Source organism: Seriola aureovittata, chromosome 20 (genome assembly GCF_021018895.1).
Source record: "Seriola aureovittata isolate HTS-2021-v1 ecotype China chromosome 20, ASM2101889v1, whole genome shotgun sequence".
NCBI classification, from domain to species: Eukaryota; Metazoa; Chordata; class Actinopteri; order Carangiformes; family Carangidae; genus Seriola; species Seriola aureovittata.
In genome coordinates, this window is record NC_079383.1 from 12,288,347 (window position 1) to 12,307,122 (window position 18,776).

Here is an 18,776-nt window from a genome sequence, read left to right on the forward strand (position 1 = left end):
TTTGAAAAGCTGCAAATTAAAAAAAAATAACAGTGGAAGGCAAAGATGAGTCCTTTTATGATGGAGGCATCTCCGTATGACACGCGACCACCGGCGTGCGCTATGAATAAATCATCCTGAACCGGGCAGAGAGAGTAAACAGTTGTGTATCTTCACCTCAGATGCCTGGAGAGGCCTGTCAGACACAGCAGTTAACAAAGCCTACCTCCTCATCATCATGCCGACCATGTTTCAGGAGATCCAAGTCTAAACCTGACACCATTACCACCCACCCACCCCCCACCTTCTCCTCCTCTCCTACAATACAAGAACTCTCTCACTGTTTCTCCAGAGTCGACTTAAAGTGAAGTTAAAGGGAGGACGGTAGCATCGCTGCTAATCTTTCCCCAGAGTCTCTGCTCCACTCAGTTGTATTTGTAAGACCTCCCAGTCTGTCTCTGTAATTTAGGCAACCAGAGCTGTGGGATTAGCTGCCAATTTGTACCCACTGTGGAAAGAATCTCCTTAAGACTCTATGATTTGATCCATTAACACAACTACAAGCACGACCAGGCTCTTGTCAAGTGCATCACTTGCTCAAAACTACGGCGTCATCTGAACTCTGTGTACAGCAATAAGTTTAATGTGAGTGACAGAAGAGTGTACAAAGACAGAACTATTTTTTTTTTTTTTAGAATATAGTTTTTTTTATTTATAATTTATAATTGGCAGATACAAAAAACTCTTGAACGGTATCCAAACTGTGCAATAAATCACTGTTGATTTTTTTTCCAAAAGAAAAATACAAAAAGACCATCTACTTTGGAAAGTTGACAGTTGACAACCAATGTAAACTGGAGTGAACTGGTAATTCTACAGAGGGTTTTTCTAATCGCTACTAATGCTCCTTTTAACTGACTACAGTTGTTAACAAATTGCAAATCTGCTTTGCTCTCCCAGGATGATAACCAGAGTTGTCATGTGTACACACACCTACACTGGTGACATTCTATTTCCCCATTGTTAAATACAAGAAAGGCAATCATATCCATAAGCAGCACAAATGTGTCCAACACATTAAAATGAAATAAAAAGAGTTTTCAAATTGTACCAACATACCAAGATGTTCATGTGAGAGAGGGTTAGAAAAAAAAAAAGAAAAAAAGGGAAGGGAGGGGAATTTCCAAACATAACGTTGTAAACAATCACCTTCGCGGAAAAAAAACAAACCAAAAAAAAAAAAAAAAAAACGTTGGAGCTTGTTAAGTGCTAAACAGCTGTTATTAACAAGCATCAACCTCTGGAATCAAACACTGAAGGCAATAATGCTTAATAATAAACAAAATAAGTATTTTTGAAAAATCACAGCAGCAACACCATATGAAACTGGTTCCTGCTTGTCATTTGCAAATTAAAACACAGAAATACAATTAAAACAACATTGTATTAAAAAAAAAGACTAACATTTTACTTTCACATTTCAAATGAAACACATACACACGCACCCAAAAGAAGACAAATGAAATTTACATCCACATTCTTGCTATGATCCCATTCCTTGACAGCCCGTGAGCATTAGCAGAGGCTTAGATATGATGCTGGTGCCTTACCCTTTATATCCCACAGATATGACAAAGACAAAACAATCTCCATTTAATCTAAACATTTATATGAACACATAAGGACAAATGTGTGACTTTAATTCTTCTTTCTTCTTTTTTAAATGCCATCTGAAGGACAACTCTAGGCAGGAGAGGATCCAAGCATGTCAATGGAGAATATTCAAGTGCAAAAAAATGTGTCAATGTAGTTTTTATGATTCTCATGCTTTCTGAAACTGGTTTGCAGGCAGATAAAATGGATACCTCAAACAAGCGTACATTCCTTTTGTACAGCCCCATCCCCCAGATGGCAAATGTCACAAAAAATTCACTAAAGGATTCCAAAAAAGAAAAAATACATTTCTTGTACAGAGAATGTCCAGCCAATGTTTGTGACAGAAAAAAAAAAAAAAAAACATCCTTCTATACAGCCAAACACACATCCTAGATCCTTCATTCCTATACAACTCAAAGCTTTAAAATGCTAAGTCTTTAAACATGCAACACCATTCAAAGTTCCTATCTAATTTCTGCTGTGCTAGATTCATGGTAACTTCCTCAGACACCAACATTTCTAGCTAACTAAAACTAGAACTATGCGCTAACAACCTACCAAAGTTGTCTGAGAGACCATTTTCCAAATACTTTTAAGGACACTGATGTCAAAAAAGATGCTCATTCATAACGTGAAAAAACAATTCCCTGTCAAAGTATCCATATAAAGCACTTGCGTAGCATACTGTGTGCTCTTCCCTTTACTCTGGCACAAACAGCCCAGTAGCGAGACAATCTGTGGGGTAGTGCAGCTCTGTGGGGACTGGGGACGATGTGAATAAGCAATGACAAAAATTGGATGCTTTTTTTTTTTTTTCTTTTCTTTTTTTTTTTTAAATGACCTTGGAATTCATATGACACTAATGATGCCATGCAGCTGTGATGGAACTTTTGTCATTTGCTGAAACCCTGGCTTCACTCTAAGATGGTGACGAGGACTTCACCCTGGCTTTGCCAAATCCATTGACCTAAGCTCACACCATTTTTTTGGATTCCTTTGATCTGGGTCCAGCTCAGTTCTGGCATTGAGAGACTAAGAAACAGCCATCCTTACATACAGATGCAGGTCAATTGACTTGAGATCGGTTTTCAGTTGTAGGGTAATTGAGGGCAATTTTCTTTACATCTGAACTGCCTAAGGTAAACGCAATTGTGCATTAAACAGCCTTTTACTCAGAGTTGCACTTAAGCAACACAGCCAAAATCTTACACCCTTTTGCTGTGACATCTTCACTCATTTAGAGTAACTCTACAGTGCCCTTAACTGACAGTCTTAAAGCCTTTACGACATGCAGATACAAGCATTACTGACAGTGACAAAGTTGTTAGGCCTGAGCTGCGGTGCAGTTTTTGTAACATTCCTAATGCAGAAAGATTTAACTTCTAATGTTAACATATTTTTGAAAAGATCTATACATCGACTTGATGCTGTTTCTACAAACAGCACAACATGAAAAATCCAGCATCATCAGTACCTTTAGGCTTGCACATTACAATATACTGGCTACATGCAGCCATACAATTTAAAGCTACTTCTCTAACCAACTGTTAAAAGCCTCTGACAGACCGGCAATCTTTGGACATCTTTTGCAACAAAATGTTCATGTTGTGGACCTGGTAAACCTGTGTGACTCTGAAAGGGACTTTACACATTGAGGTTTTACTTCTATGGCACTGTGGTTAGCGTTAAAACTTGCTTGATCATACACCAAAACAGCTGAAAGTAACAAACATGACAAAGCACACACCAATCTAACCATACTGAAGCAGAAATGTAATTGTAGTACGTCAGGTGTCATATGCCATGACAGAGTCGCATTATACTTTACGAAGAAACTGCATCCACTAGAAAAGTAGTTACATTTGTAAATTAGTAAAAAATCTGGTTAACGCAGTGAAAGCAATTTTGAGCAAAAATGAGGTTTTGCTTTAGGTTGTTTAAAAAATACAAAGACGCCTAGCATTGCAAATTCTGTGTTCTAATTTGCAGTCTGGTCATGCTGACATATTACCATCACACAATCTAAGAAATAATAAGATGCAAAAGATGATCAAAGTTGGTCAGTCGGCTGAGAGCTTAAAATTTGATTTAAAAAAAAAAAAAAATCTCCATCCTAGAAATCATGTCTGAAAAGTACAATTTAGTGGATAAAAATTCAATGAATTGGAGTAGAATTTTATTTTTCTTACTGGCCCAACTGTAATGCAGACAGCAAATTTATGAAAATTTGGTTCTACTTGCACAGCTGGATGTTACACTTAACAACACATCACAAAGCATGCCTAATGTCTGCACTTAATGTATGGAACTAAGATAACTTGACTGTAAACCTCTGCTATATTTTTGCGATAGATTATGTGCTGGCCTGTGTTTCTGGAAGTAGAGGCTCCTAAAACCAGCGAAAAAACGGTGGAATGGAGGACTAAACAGCAACAGAGTCACCTGGACACAAATCAAGAGCCACCAGAACTAATCATCTCAAAACCGTGGTTGTCTGTAAACCTTGTTTAAATCTCTCAACTGAACACAAAAGTGCAAATTGCTACCACTGTCCTGTCTGTGTCCTCAGTAGTGCTTCTCCTGCAGATAATCTTTCATTTTGTTAGGTAAGGGCAGTTTCTGGATCAGGTCTATTCTTGTGTATTGTCTAATGACAAAGCGACAAAGGTACTGCAGGGAGCGCACTTGCATAAACCGAGATACTGGGTTGGTTAGTCTGACAGGGTAGGTTGCAGACCCTGGTAAGCGAGACCTGGAATAGCAAAATGCTCCGTTCTCCGAGTCTTTAATAGAATGTTCAATTAAGTCAACAATGGACGTGTGTCCCTCCACATCGGGCTGCTCGTAGAAGCTGAAGCGTCCATTGGAGTGTTCGATGCGGGTGTGGAGGGTTTTGCCCTGTGACCTGAAACTCAGGCTGAGCAGGTACCTGTCGTCTGAGCTGTCTCGGACCAGGAATGAGCCATCAGCCAAGTTGACCAGCTTTTCCTCTGCCTCCCAGCGTGTGATGGGGCCCCAGTACCAGCCCTGCCTCGCCAGCTTCTTCAGCTCCTCCGTCAGACTGGTTACGACCATTGGTCCGCTGCTCTGGACTGAGTCATACACCCGACTGACCCCAGGAGCTGAATTTGGGTCAAAGTTGAGGTGGTGTCTTACCCTCTCAGCTACCTGGCTGTCTGAAGAGCTGAACCCCGAAAAAGTCCTGGGGATATGTCCATTACTTGTCATGGGTGGCAGGAGTGGAGAGAGGGGAGGCGGGACCTCTACTCTAGAGCTTTGGAGCATCACACCAGCAGAACCAATGAGAAGACTATTCACTGAGGTTTCCATGAAGAGATCCGGAGGCAACCCACTAACCAGTTCATGTTCCTCTTGTCCCTGGTCTGTGTGGAGGGACCCATTGTCTGCTTCAGTCACCACCTCCATAGGAGAGGAGCTGTCCAGGCAGAAAGAGTGGGACCCTTCCGGGTACATTCCCTCATCTAAAGGCATTGTGTACTGGATGTAGTCCTGGGGCGTCAACCCCAGCACCACAGGCACATCATTTTCATCAATATTTAGATGCAGCTCACCATTTTGTGGCTGCTGGAGATTCTTTAAGGATTCTGCTTGGTCCTGAAAGAGCCCTTCCATCTGGAAATCATGAAATTCTTTCCGGACACCATTCAAGCTGGGACTGGGGCTAGGTGAGTGTACCATGGCTTTAACTTTGACCTCCATCTTAATACACGAATCATCAGAGTTGACTGATCGCAGAGGCCATGGTGAGGGGCTATAATGGTGACTTCGTAGTGATGAAGATCTAAGGGGTCTCTGGGCTTTCACCTCGTTGAAGCTGATGGGTACAGAAGAAGATGAAAAAGTGTCATCATCATCCACAGAGCCTATGGCAGATGAGCCTCCTTTCACTTTTGCCTTCTGCTTGGCAGACAGCCTCCTCTTTAGTGATCCCATCAGACTCTCACTCTTTGAGCGGCCCTTATTCTGCCCCCCTTTGTCTTCTTCTCCACCAAGGTCACAGCCAGAGAGCTCTTTGGTGTAGCAGCCCCCAAAAAGTGACTCTTCCTTTGAAAACTCAGTAGTCACCGAGGGCTGCTGGAGCATGACAAAGTCACCCTCCTCTTTGCCCTTTATGCTGAGGGACTTGCGGATGGTCTTAAGGCTTATCTTCTTCATTCTGACAGGCCCTCCAACGTGGCGGCATGGGATGGCTCTCCTGGTATCCTGATGAAAGTACTATCCACAGTGTCCTCCCATCAGGCCACACGAAACAAGTCATGCATACAGTGGAGCCATCAAACCCTGCGAAAACAAAAACACACAAAACATGAGAGATATTCTAGGTTTAGTCATAAAAACACTCACTTCAGGGGAAAAAAACAGGGTTGCATGCATTATGCTCATAATATGGATTTATGCCTAATGCAAGATTCAGATAATAACATGCCCATCACAATGGAAAGATTGAAAATAATGACAGGACAGCATGTTATAGCCAATTAAAGCAGTCCCCAGGCTTTTGGACAAAAGTCAATGCGTTTTGTTGTATTAACTAAGGGTCACAACTAGCAATTAATATAAATAAATTAACCAATAAAATATGAAAAAAGCCTCTTACAACTTCCCTAAAAGCCCAATGTAATGTTATCAAATGTCTTGTTTTCTCTGTCAAACCTTCAGATGCTAACTTTAGCATCAAGTTATTATTTTACCTAACACAAACAAAGGCAGCAAATCCTCATAACTGAGAGGATGGAAGTAGAAATTTTTGCTTGAAAAGTTGCTAAAATGGGCAATCTTTTATTAAAATAGCTGGATATATAGCTGGTTGAAGAGCTGGTAGGGGAAGCAATTTAATTGTACAAATTACACAAACATAAATAAAAGCATTATGTTTATGTTTTTTGTATTATGTGCATCTGGTTACAAATCCTTTGCATGGTATTTTGCCATATGATGTTCTGTCAGTTCTGCTGCCACTGTTTTGCCCTAAAAAAAACTCCTTGCTTGCTTTAACTGCATGTTCAGGATCACTTTCCCGCTGCATTGTTTACAATGGATGACACTGCTCCACCAATAGAGATGTGACCAACTTCAAACAGCCCTACAGCTAAAAGCAAGCACTTGTACATTACAGTGATTATTTCAATTCAATTTAAATGCAATGCTGTAGTCTGTCGTTCCAAACGGTAGAAAATATGTCACTGTCCAAATACTCACTGACCACACTGTATAAAAGTCATGATTTTGAGAAATAAATATATCATTGCTTTTTCATCTGTCAAAAACTATGACAGGTCAGGCAAACAAGACTAAATCAGTATGTGGAGACATGTGCCACTTGAAACGCCTAAACAAAGCTGCTTGATAATCAAGACAGCTGCAATCTGATTACTCACCATTATGTGCAGGAAAATGGTGACTCAGTTGGATGGGTCAAGTTCCACTTCCACCACCTTTCATTTGATGCTATGAAAAACAAAGACAGCCGATTAGAAAACTCCTACACTTTGAGGTCGCACAGGATTTTAAAAAAGAGGAAAAAACACAACTTGCACCTTCATAACCACTTAGAACAAACGGCGTGTCATAATTAAACCAACCTTAGCAAGGTTTGTCCTGACCTGGCAAGGCCTACGGACACAACAGCATGCCTTTAGCTTAGCTCTGCTCGTTAGCATGCGCCTTTAATGACAAAATGGAGAAACTGAATGCTCCAACATTAATTTATTTGGTACTCATTAACTATTAAGAGAATAGGAAACAAAATGAGGATAACCGATTGATCTAGCCAATTTAAAAGACGTTGGTTTGCTTGTATGCTAACACGAAACAGCTACCAACCAGTTAGTTTGTTAGCATATCTACTTTCAGAGTCCATTTGTAATCTGTAAATATTTTTTTAAATCTGCACATCATATAGTCTCTTACCTGCTTGTCTTACTGGGCAAAATAACCCAATGGTGGTGGCATCTGTCTTGTGCAATATGTTCATGAAAGGTTCGCTTCTTGACGATTGTTGGCTAATGTTAGCTGACTACCTTAGCCAATCAGCTAGCTTTGTTAGCGTTTACTGTCGAAAACATTACCGTTACCTTCCCTCTAATCAGCTTCTGCGCCCAGACGAAAGTATAAAGCGTATGTACGGCCAGATTCAACACTTCTCTAAACGTGCATGTTTACATTGCCGACTAGAATGACACAATAAGGTGTCATCTTTCTGCCTGGGTTGGCTAACACTTTGTAGCTTACGGCCTCTTCCTTTCTTCCTTTGTTGCCTGTTGAATTGTGGGAGCAGATTCAGATGCAGCGAATCAGACTCAAAGCAGCTCCAGCAAGTTTTACATCCCAGAGGCAGACAGACAGACATAACCCCGACCCTGACAAAGCATTTGCATAGTTCAGCAAAAAAAAAAAAGAAGAATTAACCTAGCTTCAAAATCATTTTATTTAATCTGCAAATGATAAAATATCCATATTGAAAATAAATACTTTCTGATTCAAATGAGAAAATATGTGTAGCCTACTACAACCCTATAAAAAAAATAATAATTCAGACAAAATAGACCTGATCTGTTTTTTTTTTTTAATGTCAGTTAATTAATGTTATAATGAGAAGTGTGTTTGGAAATACCTTTAGGTTTGAGAAGAAAATTTGATCTCACAGATCACAAACAGCACATATTAGTTAGCAAGTACTTCTCCCTCCCTAAAGCCAGTGAATGCTTCTGAGCAAACTATTGCACTGTAACTGCTCTACTGGAGCTGCTCAGCTGCCCAAAGTAGAAGGATGTGGTTGTGATGGGCAGCTCCCTGGTATGGAGCAAGGTATTGCAAAAACCCCTCATGCTCTGTCTCCTGAAAACTAAATAGAGAGCTTTTAAAATGAACAAATAAATAACACATAAACACATATGAACAAAAGCGATGGCCAGCGCAATTGCTGTATTGGTGATTATGTCATTGTAGTTACAAAACTACATTCACACATACAGGCAGGTCCTGAATATGGCCATATAAATGCTTTATACTTTGGTTTAGATACAAAAAAGAAGTTGTAAAGATGTGTCATTGGCTAGGATTCAACATACTTACAGTAGGTCATTCTAAATGAAATTTAGAGCAAGGTATATAACATATGTTGCCACCACTTTGAACATTCTCTCATCAACATTCAAAGAGGTGTTGTATTTTAAATGGAAATTGGTAAGAAGCTCTATCGAAAGAAGACTGAAAGAAAGTTACCCACTCCGTTCACTCATAATAGCAGAGATACAAACCAGCTTTCTGTGGCACTACAAATGACTGAAGATTTGTTCCTCAGACAGCGTTTTAAAAAATGCACTACCCAAGTTACTTGGACTTTTCATAAGAAGGTTGTAGCATGGGAAGATTTAGTGTGACACAGCTGGCATGTCTAATAAGGAGTGATTTTTTTTCTTAATTATCCTAAATCACTAATATGTATTCCAATCTTTCATCCAAACTATCATGCCTTGATAGTTTCTTCTAAAGAAACTTGACAACTGATAGATTCCAGATATTTTGTGTGTTTTGGTCAGGCTCTGCAGATAGTGGTTGATTGCAGTGATGATATTTGTGTGGGGGGGGGGTATAAAGCCGGTGCTTTTGAAGATACCTAAAAATATGTAAAACTTAAAACTGATTGCACCCATTTTTATTTATTTATTTTTTTAAGGTTATGGCAAAAACAATTAGGGCTGTCTTTTTGATCTGCTTGTTTTTCTGCTTGTTTTCTTGTGGTTTACACCATACAGTTTACATCAACTTTATACCATTACTCCAAAGTAATAATCAGGATTCCATTTTCCACACCAGATAACTGGAGAAATGTCATCCATTACACTTTTTCCCCTTAATGCCATCTGTGCTTAGCCTTTATGCAGGAAGGTCTTTCTAATTTGTATTCTAGAAACATCAAATTGGCTCTCCAAGTATTTTCAAGTATTTGATACAGCAACTAAAACTTGAACTCTGAAATGATACATTGGTTGCCTAATTAGTGTCAGTATTGTTTTAAAGTAGATTGTGTTTACCACTGCCAGGCTAATTTGGCCCATATACTGAACATTACATTGTTTTTTCCACACTGTCAAGTGTATGGCAGTCCTTCCCCAACCTGCTTAGGGCAGCTGCGTGCAGACAGGCTCTATGCAAAGACTCTAATTACCAGGCCCTATTAGGGTTGATCAGGCTGCCTTCACTTGATGTGTTGGCACAGGAGGGAAGGGCTAGTGGAGGGGGAGGAAGGAGGGGTGGCAGCTCTTAGATATAGCACCAAGGACATTGGGAAGCAAGGATGCAGTGTCTCTACAAGCTAAATTAGACCTGACAAACAAACTTTAGTCTGGTTGATATTTGTTGCCAGACAGTAAAAACAAGTTAATATTCAGCTGTGGGCATAACCCGGTCTGTTTTGTTATGACAGGATAAACAGATCAAACAGTTAATAATAACAGGCTGTTTAGATTTTACATAAATGAAATCTTGCTCTAATAGGTTGATTGGAATTGAGTATCTGCGTTATTTTGTCAAACACCACAGAGCAAAACCTATGAGGGCCCCTGGAGCACCTCTCTGTGTCTCAAGATCAATAATTCCAAAAGAATTTGAATTTATTTATAAGCACGACTCATAACACTGAATCTCAAGTCAAGATGGAACATTGTACACATGGAGCAGGCCACACTGTTTAATGAGATACCTCTACATGTGGGGAAGCTCCTCGCGTTTCATCTTAATTTCAAATGAATGCTGCATCAGCCATAAATTATTTGCACAATATGTCTGCGCTTGCTTTCAGTTTGACTCAGTCCTTTGACTTGACTCCTTTGCCGATGGGGGATTGTCGGGGGCCCCTCGGTGCCCACCCTCATATCCTCAACACTTGCAGTGGAGCGGAAGACGGGTACAGCAGGCATGTCAAACAGTGACAGGGCCAGTGGGACCATTTGGGTTTTGTTTCAGGAGCGACTGCGGAATAACGTAGGAAGAGTTTAGCCTCAAAATGCAGTCTGAGCATTTATGGTAAGGATGATGTCCACAACTCCGCCTCATTCTTTTGGTGTCTCACGTTGATTTCAGCAGATTCCTTTTTTTTTTGTGTTGTTTAAAAACTGAGTGACCAATGACTAAATCACTCCGTCATATCATTCCCCCCCCTCCTTGGATAAGAGGTTTCAAAGATGCATTAATCATTGCTACACCAGCTGTGTGCACATATAATGTAATGACTCAGCTATAGAGACTTGAACTCAGTCCAAATGTCTGCCTGGTTAGAACAATGAATAACTTTCTTGCTCCTGTTCTTTGAGTCTGTTATAACGTCACCCTTGATTCCACATCATTAATTCTGGTAGTAACTCCTTGCATTTTGTTGCCATATGGGGAGCTGGATTCTGGACAATTACAATAATGATATGATTAATTAGCTGATTTGACCTTGTTTTATACAAGAAAAGCCATCAGGGTAACAACCAATCTTTTTGTAGTCTCTGGCAGCTCTTCCGCACATTTCTATTCACTTTTAAAGTGCTATGACTACGATTAAGAGGGCTGCACAAAAATTATGAGGGGAAGAGAGGAGGTTAGAAAATGGGGAGGGTTATAATTGTTTGTTTTTGGGAGAGCATGAATATGGTCACCCCAAATTTATATTTCACTTTCCGTAAAAGATTTATTTAAAAAAGAAGAAACAGTGGTTACTATGCACTATGCAGATGACTATATGATTGGGATTAATTTTTCCCACAATCAATAGCCAATAGGACAAATATGTGCTTTTTAAAAAAGTAAAATAAAAAGGTTTGACATATTTCCCCCGTCCATAATGTGTTGTAATTTTCCGCCATGTGTTAAGCTTGTCTAAGAAAAAACTATACTGTACATTCATACTACTTTTACAGCTCTAGCAGATAGCGTCCGTCATATATCTCTAAAATAAAATGCACATCAATAGTTAAGTGCTCCATGATTTCCATCCAGGTTGGCCAACTCAGAATCAGTTTTTGACTGTGGTGAGAGTCCAGACACCGAGATGCTTCGCTTGTAAATCTGCCTTCAAAGTATTTAAACTGGCATGATTTCCACTCAGTGATCAGGCTTACATTCATGAACAGCCTGAGGTGGTTTCTGGCATATGAGTAATTTAGACTGATGTTAAACAACTGACAGATTTTGCATATGATTTACAATGTGCCACAAAAATGTTTGCAAGAAATATTAATGAAGGGAGTTTTTATGAAATGAGGGAAAATTAACAAAAACATCTGAAAAGACGTCTGTGTGAAAAGCATATCTTATCCCTGATGAACAAATGTGCAAGGCTAAATGACAAACACCTTACCCCATGTTTTCATTCATTAAAAGTGACGTTTTGCTTCTTGTCTGCAGTTGATGTAAACAAATGATCCAAGACACACAGTGGTTGTCAAATAAAAATGACATGATGTACTGTTTGGAGCAGACTGAACAGCTATTGAGAAATCGTAGCCTGACCTAGAGCGATGTATTTTTCCTCTAGGTAAAGAAGGCCTACTCAGCTGTTTGGATGTAACTTTCAATGTACATCTGTAGAATGTAGAAAACATCCATAAAACTCAGTCCTATATACTGTATGAGAGGCTGGGGGAACCGGAATAAATTTTTTAACCTCCACTGGTCAATGGACCCTTTGGCAGCTCCATCAATATGACTCATGTTGTGCAGACAACCTCTGTTCCAACCCACAAAACTTCATTTTAAATTCTGGGCCAGACAACAAATACTGCATGTCATACAAAACTGAAGGGATGTGCGAGTAAAATGATTTTCCCATTTAGTATAATGGTGCAGCATAAAAACCTCTGTCTCAATTTTAAATTAATTACGCTATATGATGCAAGAGCAAGGGTAGATAGGCTATATGTGATGTTGGCAAAGACTGCGAGGAAAGTGTTGTATCTAAATTTGAAATAACTTAAGGATAAACTGGAGTGGGATATTGGTAAAATGTACCAACATGGATTATGAAAGTACAAATTATCATTCCCCTTCTACCTCCTCAAACTCCAAAGAATCTAGGTGATAGTATAGAACATGGCCAAATTAATTATGGGCTGAAATCCCTCCTGAATTCTCAAAAGCTGTGTGATCATATTATTGTCATATCAAATTATCATTTGCTAAGTTAGTTAATTATCACCCTGTCGGATGATCATATTCACATCACATCTCAAGTGTGAGAGCCGATGCAATTAGATTAACTTACACACAGTATGAAAAGAATTTATATCTGCACTTGTGTTAAGAGGCAAGGCACATCACCTTTGATTTTTGTGAGCATCAATGTTTGAAAAGATTAGTTTAATGACAGGATAATGTGGATGCTGTCAAAACTTCACTCAATATGTCAGCAATGCAAAAGCCTTCAATGATTTGAAACATGCCTTGCAACACTAATGATCCTGGCAAGAAAAATCGCTCAATCATGTTTACAGAACATTTTAAAAGATCAGATGAGAGTGGTGCTAGTATGTGGCACATCATATGAGTCACCTGACAAACACAGTTGAAAGAAAGGCCAACTAGAGACATCATCTGATCATTTGTGATCTACTGCTAATACTGTATTTGGTGGGGTCCTTTTCAAATGCTTCTTTGTTTTTTTTTTTTACATATATGCAGCTGAAATTTGGGCACAGGTGACTTGTGGTCTTTTAGGACCTTTATTGTTGCAATAAAGTTTATAAATATAATTACGTTAAAGAGTCATTTTCCTTTAGGTGCTTGTATTATTGTAGCTATATCTACTATGTGAATGACTTTTGGAAGCGGATTAGTAACTCTGTGTCTCTAGCGTTTTATATACAGTCTATGGTCTCCAGTTGCACCTCTTGAACGCACCCTGGTCCACTACCGGAAGTGGAGTGACGCTGGCGCGGTTGTTGAAAACAAACCCGGGCAGACGTTGTTGACATGACACTGGCAGGCAACCACCAACTAAACTGACAAGCCTTAATAGCTGATGAAGCTTTTTCATCTCTTTTTTACAAAGGGAAACGCAATATACACCGGATATGGAGTTATCTTCCCTTATAAAGAAAATAGGTAGGCTAACTTAGTAGCTAAGCAAATGTAGCTTAAGATTAGGGTGCTGACTTTACCTGAACTAATTAACAAAATGTAATCGCCGCTTGCATGCTTGCTAACAATAGCAGCTCTTTCCAAATTCATCTTTTTAATTTTATCTGGTAGATGGCTGTGTTTGTTATGTATATTTTTACCAAATAATGTAGAGTTGTAGCTAATTGATGACGCTAACGTTAGCTCAGGACCCCAAGTACCTTCCACTTCACTCAACGCTAGCTAACTTGCTAGTTAAAAGCAAAACTTCGGCAAATTTTGCAACAATGTTTCCTCACAACTTACCACTTTGTTTTCTACAAACCTTAGGCCACTCTTTGGTCGAGATAAGAGTGCGAGCATTGAAGAGCATCATATGTAAGCTGGACCATTCCCTGATTTCCGTCTCTGACATTGTCCAAGAAAAGATGCTGTTTGTGTATCTTCTGGAGTGGTTTAATTTCCCCGAGGTGCCAATGCAGGAGGAGGTCCTTGAGTTGCTCACAACTTTATCAAAGGTAAATAAGTAAATGTCTTACAAGAAGATAATTCTGAAAGGACAGTGACCTCAGGGGAACAGCTGATCTATTCAGCAGCTGATCCTATGAATGTGTAGCAGAGGAAAGTAGACTGATAAACTGTATAATATATTTGGTCTTGGTTTGAGTCTATATCTATAACAAAGCTAACCAGACTTAGGTCAATCAAAAGAGGATTATTCTTTGCCTTTTCTAATATATAGCAGGTTTTATGCCACTTTTGACTCTGCTCGGACCACAATCATAATTTACCTTGCAAGAAATATTAACAGGGGCATAAATGCAGTGATGTCTGCCCTGTGACATTTTGATGCCAATACACATGCAAAGTGCTATTAATGTGCTCCATCTAACATTACACTGAACACTATATTTTCCATTTCATGACTATTTGCTTCGTCATTATGTCTTCCAAGCATCCAAGTGCAGCCCAGATGCTGAGAGACGTTGGGGCGGTGGACTTCCTCACCCAACTGTCTCCTAATGTGGAGCCCAGACTGCGAGCTGTCATCAGTGGAACCCTGGACCAGCTGTTTCAGCTACCTGATCTACTCCCCAGTAAAACAGTAGTTTACTCACTTGGACCGCGTAATACAGCTCCAACAGGTGTTACATGTTCAGCCAAAAACATGTTTGTGTTTTGAGTCTGTCATCTGCAAATTACTAAATGCTCATAATGTTATGTGGGAGAGGATGATACAGATTGTAATTTTACTTTGCACACGTTTCATCAAACATTTGTGAAATGTTATTTTAACAAATCAGGTGTCTCTGCTTTAGCCCCTACAGTATTTCTACCTGAAGAGGATTTTCCTAAAATGGGCTATTTCCACAAGAGTTTGCCAGCCCATACAGATGTACCACCTCACAAGATAGCAGGTAGCAGTATTTTGAAAATATAATCCCAAAATTTTGTAATGTGCTTGGTTTCATCTTGAAATTTGCTTCTTATTTTTGTCCCAAAGTATCAAGTGTATCAAAGTGTCTGTAAATCATTTTGTTTTACAGTGCATGAGTCTGTGAGATGTCTGAGGTTTTCTGTGTTTCCTTGGCTGACTTTGACAAACACAGACAGACACATACTTTCATCAAATGAGAGGTGAGAGATGGTACATGTGTATAACTAATATTCTAATATGTGCCTAATTAAAATGCAGTGTAAAATGAACAAAATAATGATTTCAGTAATCAACTTCACAAGTCTGCTTTTTTTCTTAAATGACTGAATATTGAATATATCTGCTTTAATTTGTTTGAAACAGTTCTCTGAGGAGCAACAACTCAAACCTGGTGCAGACCACATGTGATCTTCTGTGTGATGTCATTATGCAAGACTTTCCTGCTGAGATCTTCCTGCAGAGGCCAAGTATTGTAAAGGTACCATCGCAACTTTACCATCATCTTGGTTAAAACATATGAAAAATATGAATGAAAAGAACAAACCTAAAGCACTACCAGACAGATACTGCGCTACAATGGTTGCACTTCCCTTTATTAAGAGTCACAGGTTTGATCCCATGCTATAACAGGTCATGTCTGAATGATTGCTATTTTTTATCACCTTCAAGTTAAAGTGGATTTTCTTGGCGTGGACTCTAATAATGTTACACTGATTTCAGATATGCTCACAGAGCACTCTATTAGGAAATTCTACACCTGTTTATTCATGTAATCATCCAATCAGCAAATCATATGGCAGCAGTGCAGTGTATAAAATCAGGCAGATACAAGTCAGGAACTTCAATTAATGTTCACATCAAACATCAGAATAGGGAAAAAAAACTGTGATGTGATCTCAGTGACTTTGATTGTGGCATGATAGTTGGTACCATATGGGCAGGTTTGCCCGTCTCTGAAACTGCTGATCTCCTGGGATTTTCTCACACAACAGTCTCTGGAGTTTTTAACTCAGAATGGTGCGAAAACCAAAAAACATCCAGTTAGCGGCAGTTCAACAGATGGAAACACCTCGTCGAGGAGAGAAAGGAAAACGGCCATACTGGTTTGAGTTGACGTAAAGGTTACCATACTTCAGGTAACCACTCTTTACAATTGCGGTGAGCAAAAAAGCAATCTTAGAATGCAACACACATCGAACCTTGAGGTGGATGAGCTACAACAGCAGAAGACCACGTCAGGTTCCACTCCTGTCAGCCAAGAACAGAAATCTGAGGCTGCAGCGGGAGCAGGGTTAGTGATGCAATCATATCAACATGGACCAGAATCTCAAAGAAATGTTTCCAACGTCTTTGTGGACTTCACATCAAAAAGAATTGAGGCTGTTTTTAGAGCAAAGGGAAGCGCTACCCAGTATTATTATGTCATTCTTAATAAAGTGCTCGTGAGTGTATGTCATTAAAGACTGGAGTTGAGTTTTTAATCATTTCATTAACTTGTAGCGACGCATTAGAATCACTCTCACTGCTGTCATTTTAAATTTTAAAGGCTCTACTATTTTTGTCAGTCTAAATTCTGGCAACTCTTAGGTGCAGTGTCCATGTTCAAGACAGATCCCTTCATTTGATGGAAAATCTCCACCACCTAAACTCTAAACTTAAAAATGCTGCCCTAAAATCTCTCATTCAGTATGGGTGTCCAAAGAGACAAAATTAAAGCTGTCATTGAAGATTTTGGTTTTCTACTATTCCAACTGTTCATAATATTTTATATTCTTTTTTTTATTCACATCAATTAGATGAAGTGTATTGTTTTGAGGGACTAGTGTGAACACCTCATAATGGATTTATGAGATGGTCACTCTAGCCATTGTCAACATAATATCCTGTCAAGTAGTGCCCTTGAACAAAACACCAATTTATAATTCTGTGTCCCTGATCTTGTAGGAGGTTGTGGAGGCCTCTGGGGACTTACTCTGCTTGAGCAGGCACTAGATTGCTGTGAGGGTAGTTTGATCCTGATATACCTCTTGCATGGTGTGAAAGTCCTTGGTGGAGAGTATCAGAAACTGAACTGTCCTCATCGTGGTCTTGTTGGCTTTGGAGGAATCTCAAATGTCTTATATCGAAATGTGAAGTGTCAAGTCGATGTGTCCTGTAACCAAACTCTGATACACTCTCTCTCCATCTGTGTAAAACGTGGTGCGCTCTTTCTGATGTATTTACCAGTATCATGTCAGCAAACAATGTGCGTCTGTTATCGGAGTCTTCATTTCATTGGCATAGAAAGAGTGTTGGAGGAGACATCATTTTGCCCCATGAGCCACTAGGAACATTACTACTTTGTTAATAAAGTGGTGCATTACATTACATTGGTCTCAGGGCAGTATTAGCATACTGTCACCCAGCAGTCTCATCATCAAAAACAAATCATTATGGGAAAGTACTTTTCTTCTTGTGGCTTTACTTGCCCCTCCTTTGAGTTACTAGAGCTATTAAGCTAAATTAAAAGACTTGGATTTAGAGACAAGACATCATTAGCTACAGAGGGTAGGAAATCTGAACTTGGAACAAATTGCCGTTTCAGTAATTCAATTCCACTTGCCCTTTTTATTTAGTGAACTTTATTACAACTTTTCTATCACTGTCTGAGGTTTCTGTACTGTTTATACACAGTTTTTCTACATTGTTTGTTTCAGTTTGTGCTCTGTTTTTTCTGTACGTAAACAAGCCGATATATTTGCCCAATGATTACTGGTTGTTAATTTCCATTTAAAACTTTTCCATTTCCCTCATTCTCAGTAATATAACACCTCTGATATCCTCTTCTGCTTTCAGAGCCTTCTGTCCCTATTAAGGGTGGGTTCAGGTAAAGGTGAGGCAAGCTACCTCCACTTGCAGGCTCTTCCATGCCTGCGGCAGCTTTGTGCAGGGCTACGGAGGAGACTGCGCTTTTATCAAGATCCAAGCTTCTACTCTACAAAGCAAGGTGGCATGCTTCATGAGTTAGGCAGATGTACAGATTTTTTTTTTCCTATTGCCGATAGCGATGGGTTTCAGTAGTTATTTTTGTTTGTTTATCCTGTTTGTGTACATACTGTATATTCTTGTAAAGTTACAATCACCAAGTTGCACTTTCATTTTCAAGTGTTTTACATTTTTCAAGTATAAACCTCTAAAGAAATATTATATATATTAAATAGAGTTAATACATTTCCTAGCTATATTTTTCTTCTAATTCAAATAGTTGAAATTAAAGTTGATTTTATATAATTGCTATCCAGTACTGACTAATTTCTCATAAGGGGGAAATTTTAACATGACCTTATTTAAAATCCTCTCTGCTTTATCATACAACTATGTGCTTTTTGTTCTTTCTGTGGCCGTCAGATCCAGTGTCCCAGAACTCCTCCTTCTCCCACTCCCAGGATGTGCGGGGAACCCAGCGTTCCCAGGCCTCCTCCCCAGGGGGAGAGTGCTCTCCCCGGCCCTCTGTAGTGGGACGCACTGGTCAGAGAGCACGCGGCGACGGCCAAGATGGAGATGCAGCTTCCGACAGGTGTGTCCGTATGAGCAACTCCGA

General features: G+C 39.4%; 2 protein-coding genes across 3 annotated transcripts in view; one reads left to right on the forward strand and one right to left on the reverse strand.

Annotated features, from left to right (window-relative positions):
* Positions 1–658: 658 nt before the first annotated feature.
* Positions 659–7,920, reverse strand: LOC130161485 (suppressor of cytokine signaling 6). 2 transcript variants are annotated; one of them, XM_056364812.1, is made up of 3 exons: positions 7,567–7,920; positions 7,035–7,104; positions 659–5,937 (listed from the first exon to the last, which is right to left on the reverse strand). In XM_056364812.1, exon 3 carries the CDS (start codon positions 5,809–5,811, stop codon positions 4,201–4,203), a length of 1,611 nt encoding a protein of 536 aa, XP_056220787.1. In that variant the 5' UTR covers positions 5,812–5,937; positions 7,035–7,104; positions 7,567–7,920; the 3' UTR covers positions 659–4,200. The 2 variants fall into 2 exon arrangements, with proteins under 2 accessions (XP_056220787.1, XP_056220788.1); XM_056364813.1 differs by lacking the exon at positions 7,567–7,920 and adding an exon at positions 7,239–7,320.
* A 5,658-nt stretch (positions 7,921–13,578) lies between these two features.
* The window catches only part of rttn (rotatin), a 33,023-nt gene continuing 27,825 nt past the window's right edge, over positions 13,579–18,776 (forward strand). Inside the window, exons 1-8 of the mRNA XM_056364961.1 lie at positions 13,579–13,743; positions 14,089–14,276; positions 14,714–14,903; positions 15,078–15,176; positions 15,306–15,396; positions 15,560–15,674; positions 18,032–18,182; positions 18,584–18,752. Coding sequence (XP_056220936.1) covers positions 13,713–13,743; positions 14,089–14,276; positions 14,714–14,903; positions 15,078–15,176; positions 15,306–15,396; positions 15,560–15,674; positions 18,032–18,182; positions 18,584–18,752 — 1,034 coding nt within the window. The 5' untranslated portion in view covers positions 13,579–13,712. The remainder of the gene's footprint in view (positions 13,744–14,088; positions 14,277–14,713; positions 14,904–15,077; positions 15,177–15,305; positions 15,397–15,559; positions 15,675–18,031; positions 18,183–18,583; positions 18,753–18,776) is intronic.

Excerpts from the sequence above, each read along its gene's own strand:
- LOC130161485 (XM_056364812.1), bottom strand. The coding sequence starts at position 5,811 with ATGAAGAAGATAAGCCTTAAGACCATCCGCAAGTCCCTCAGCATAAAG.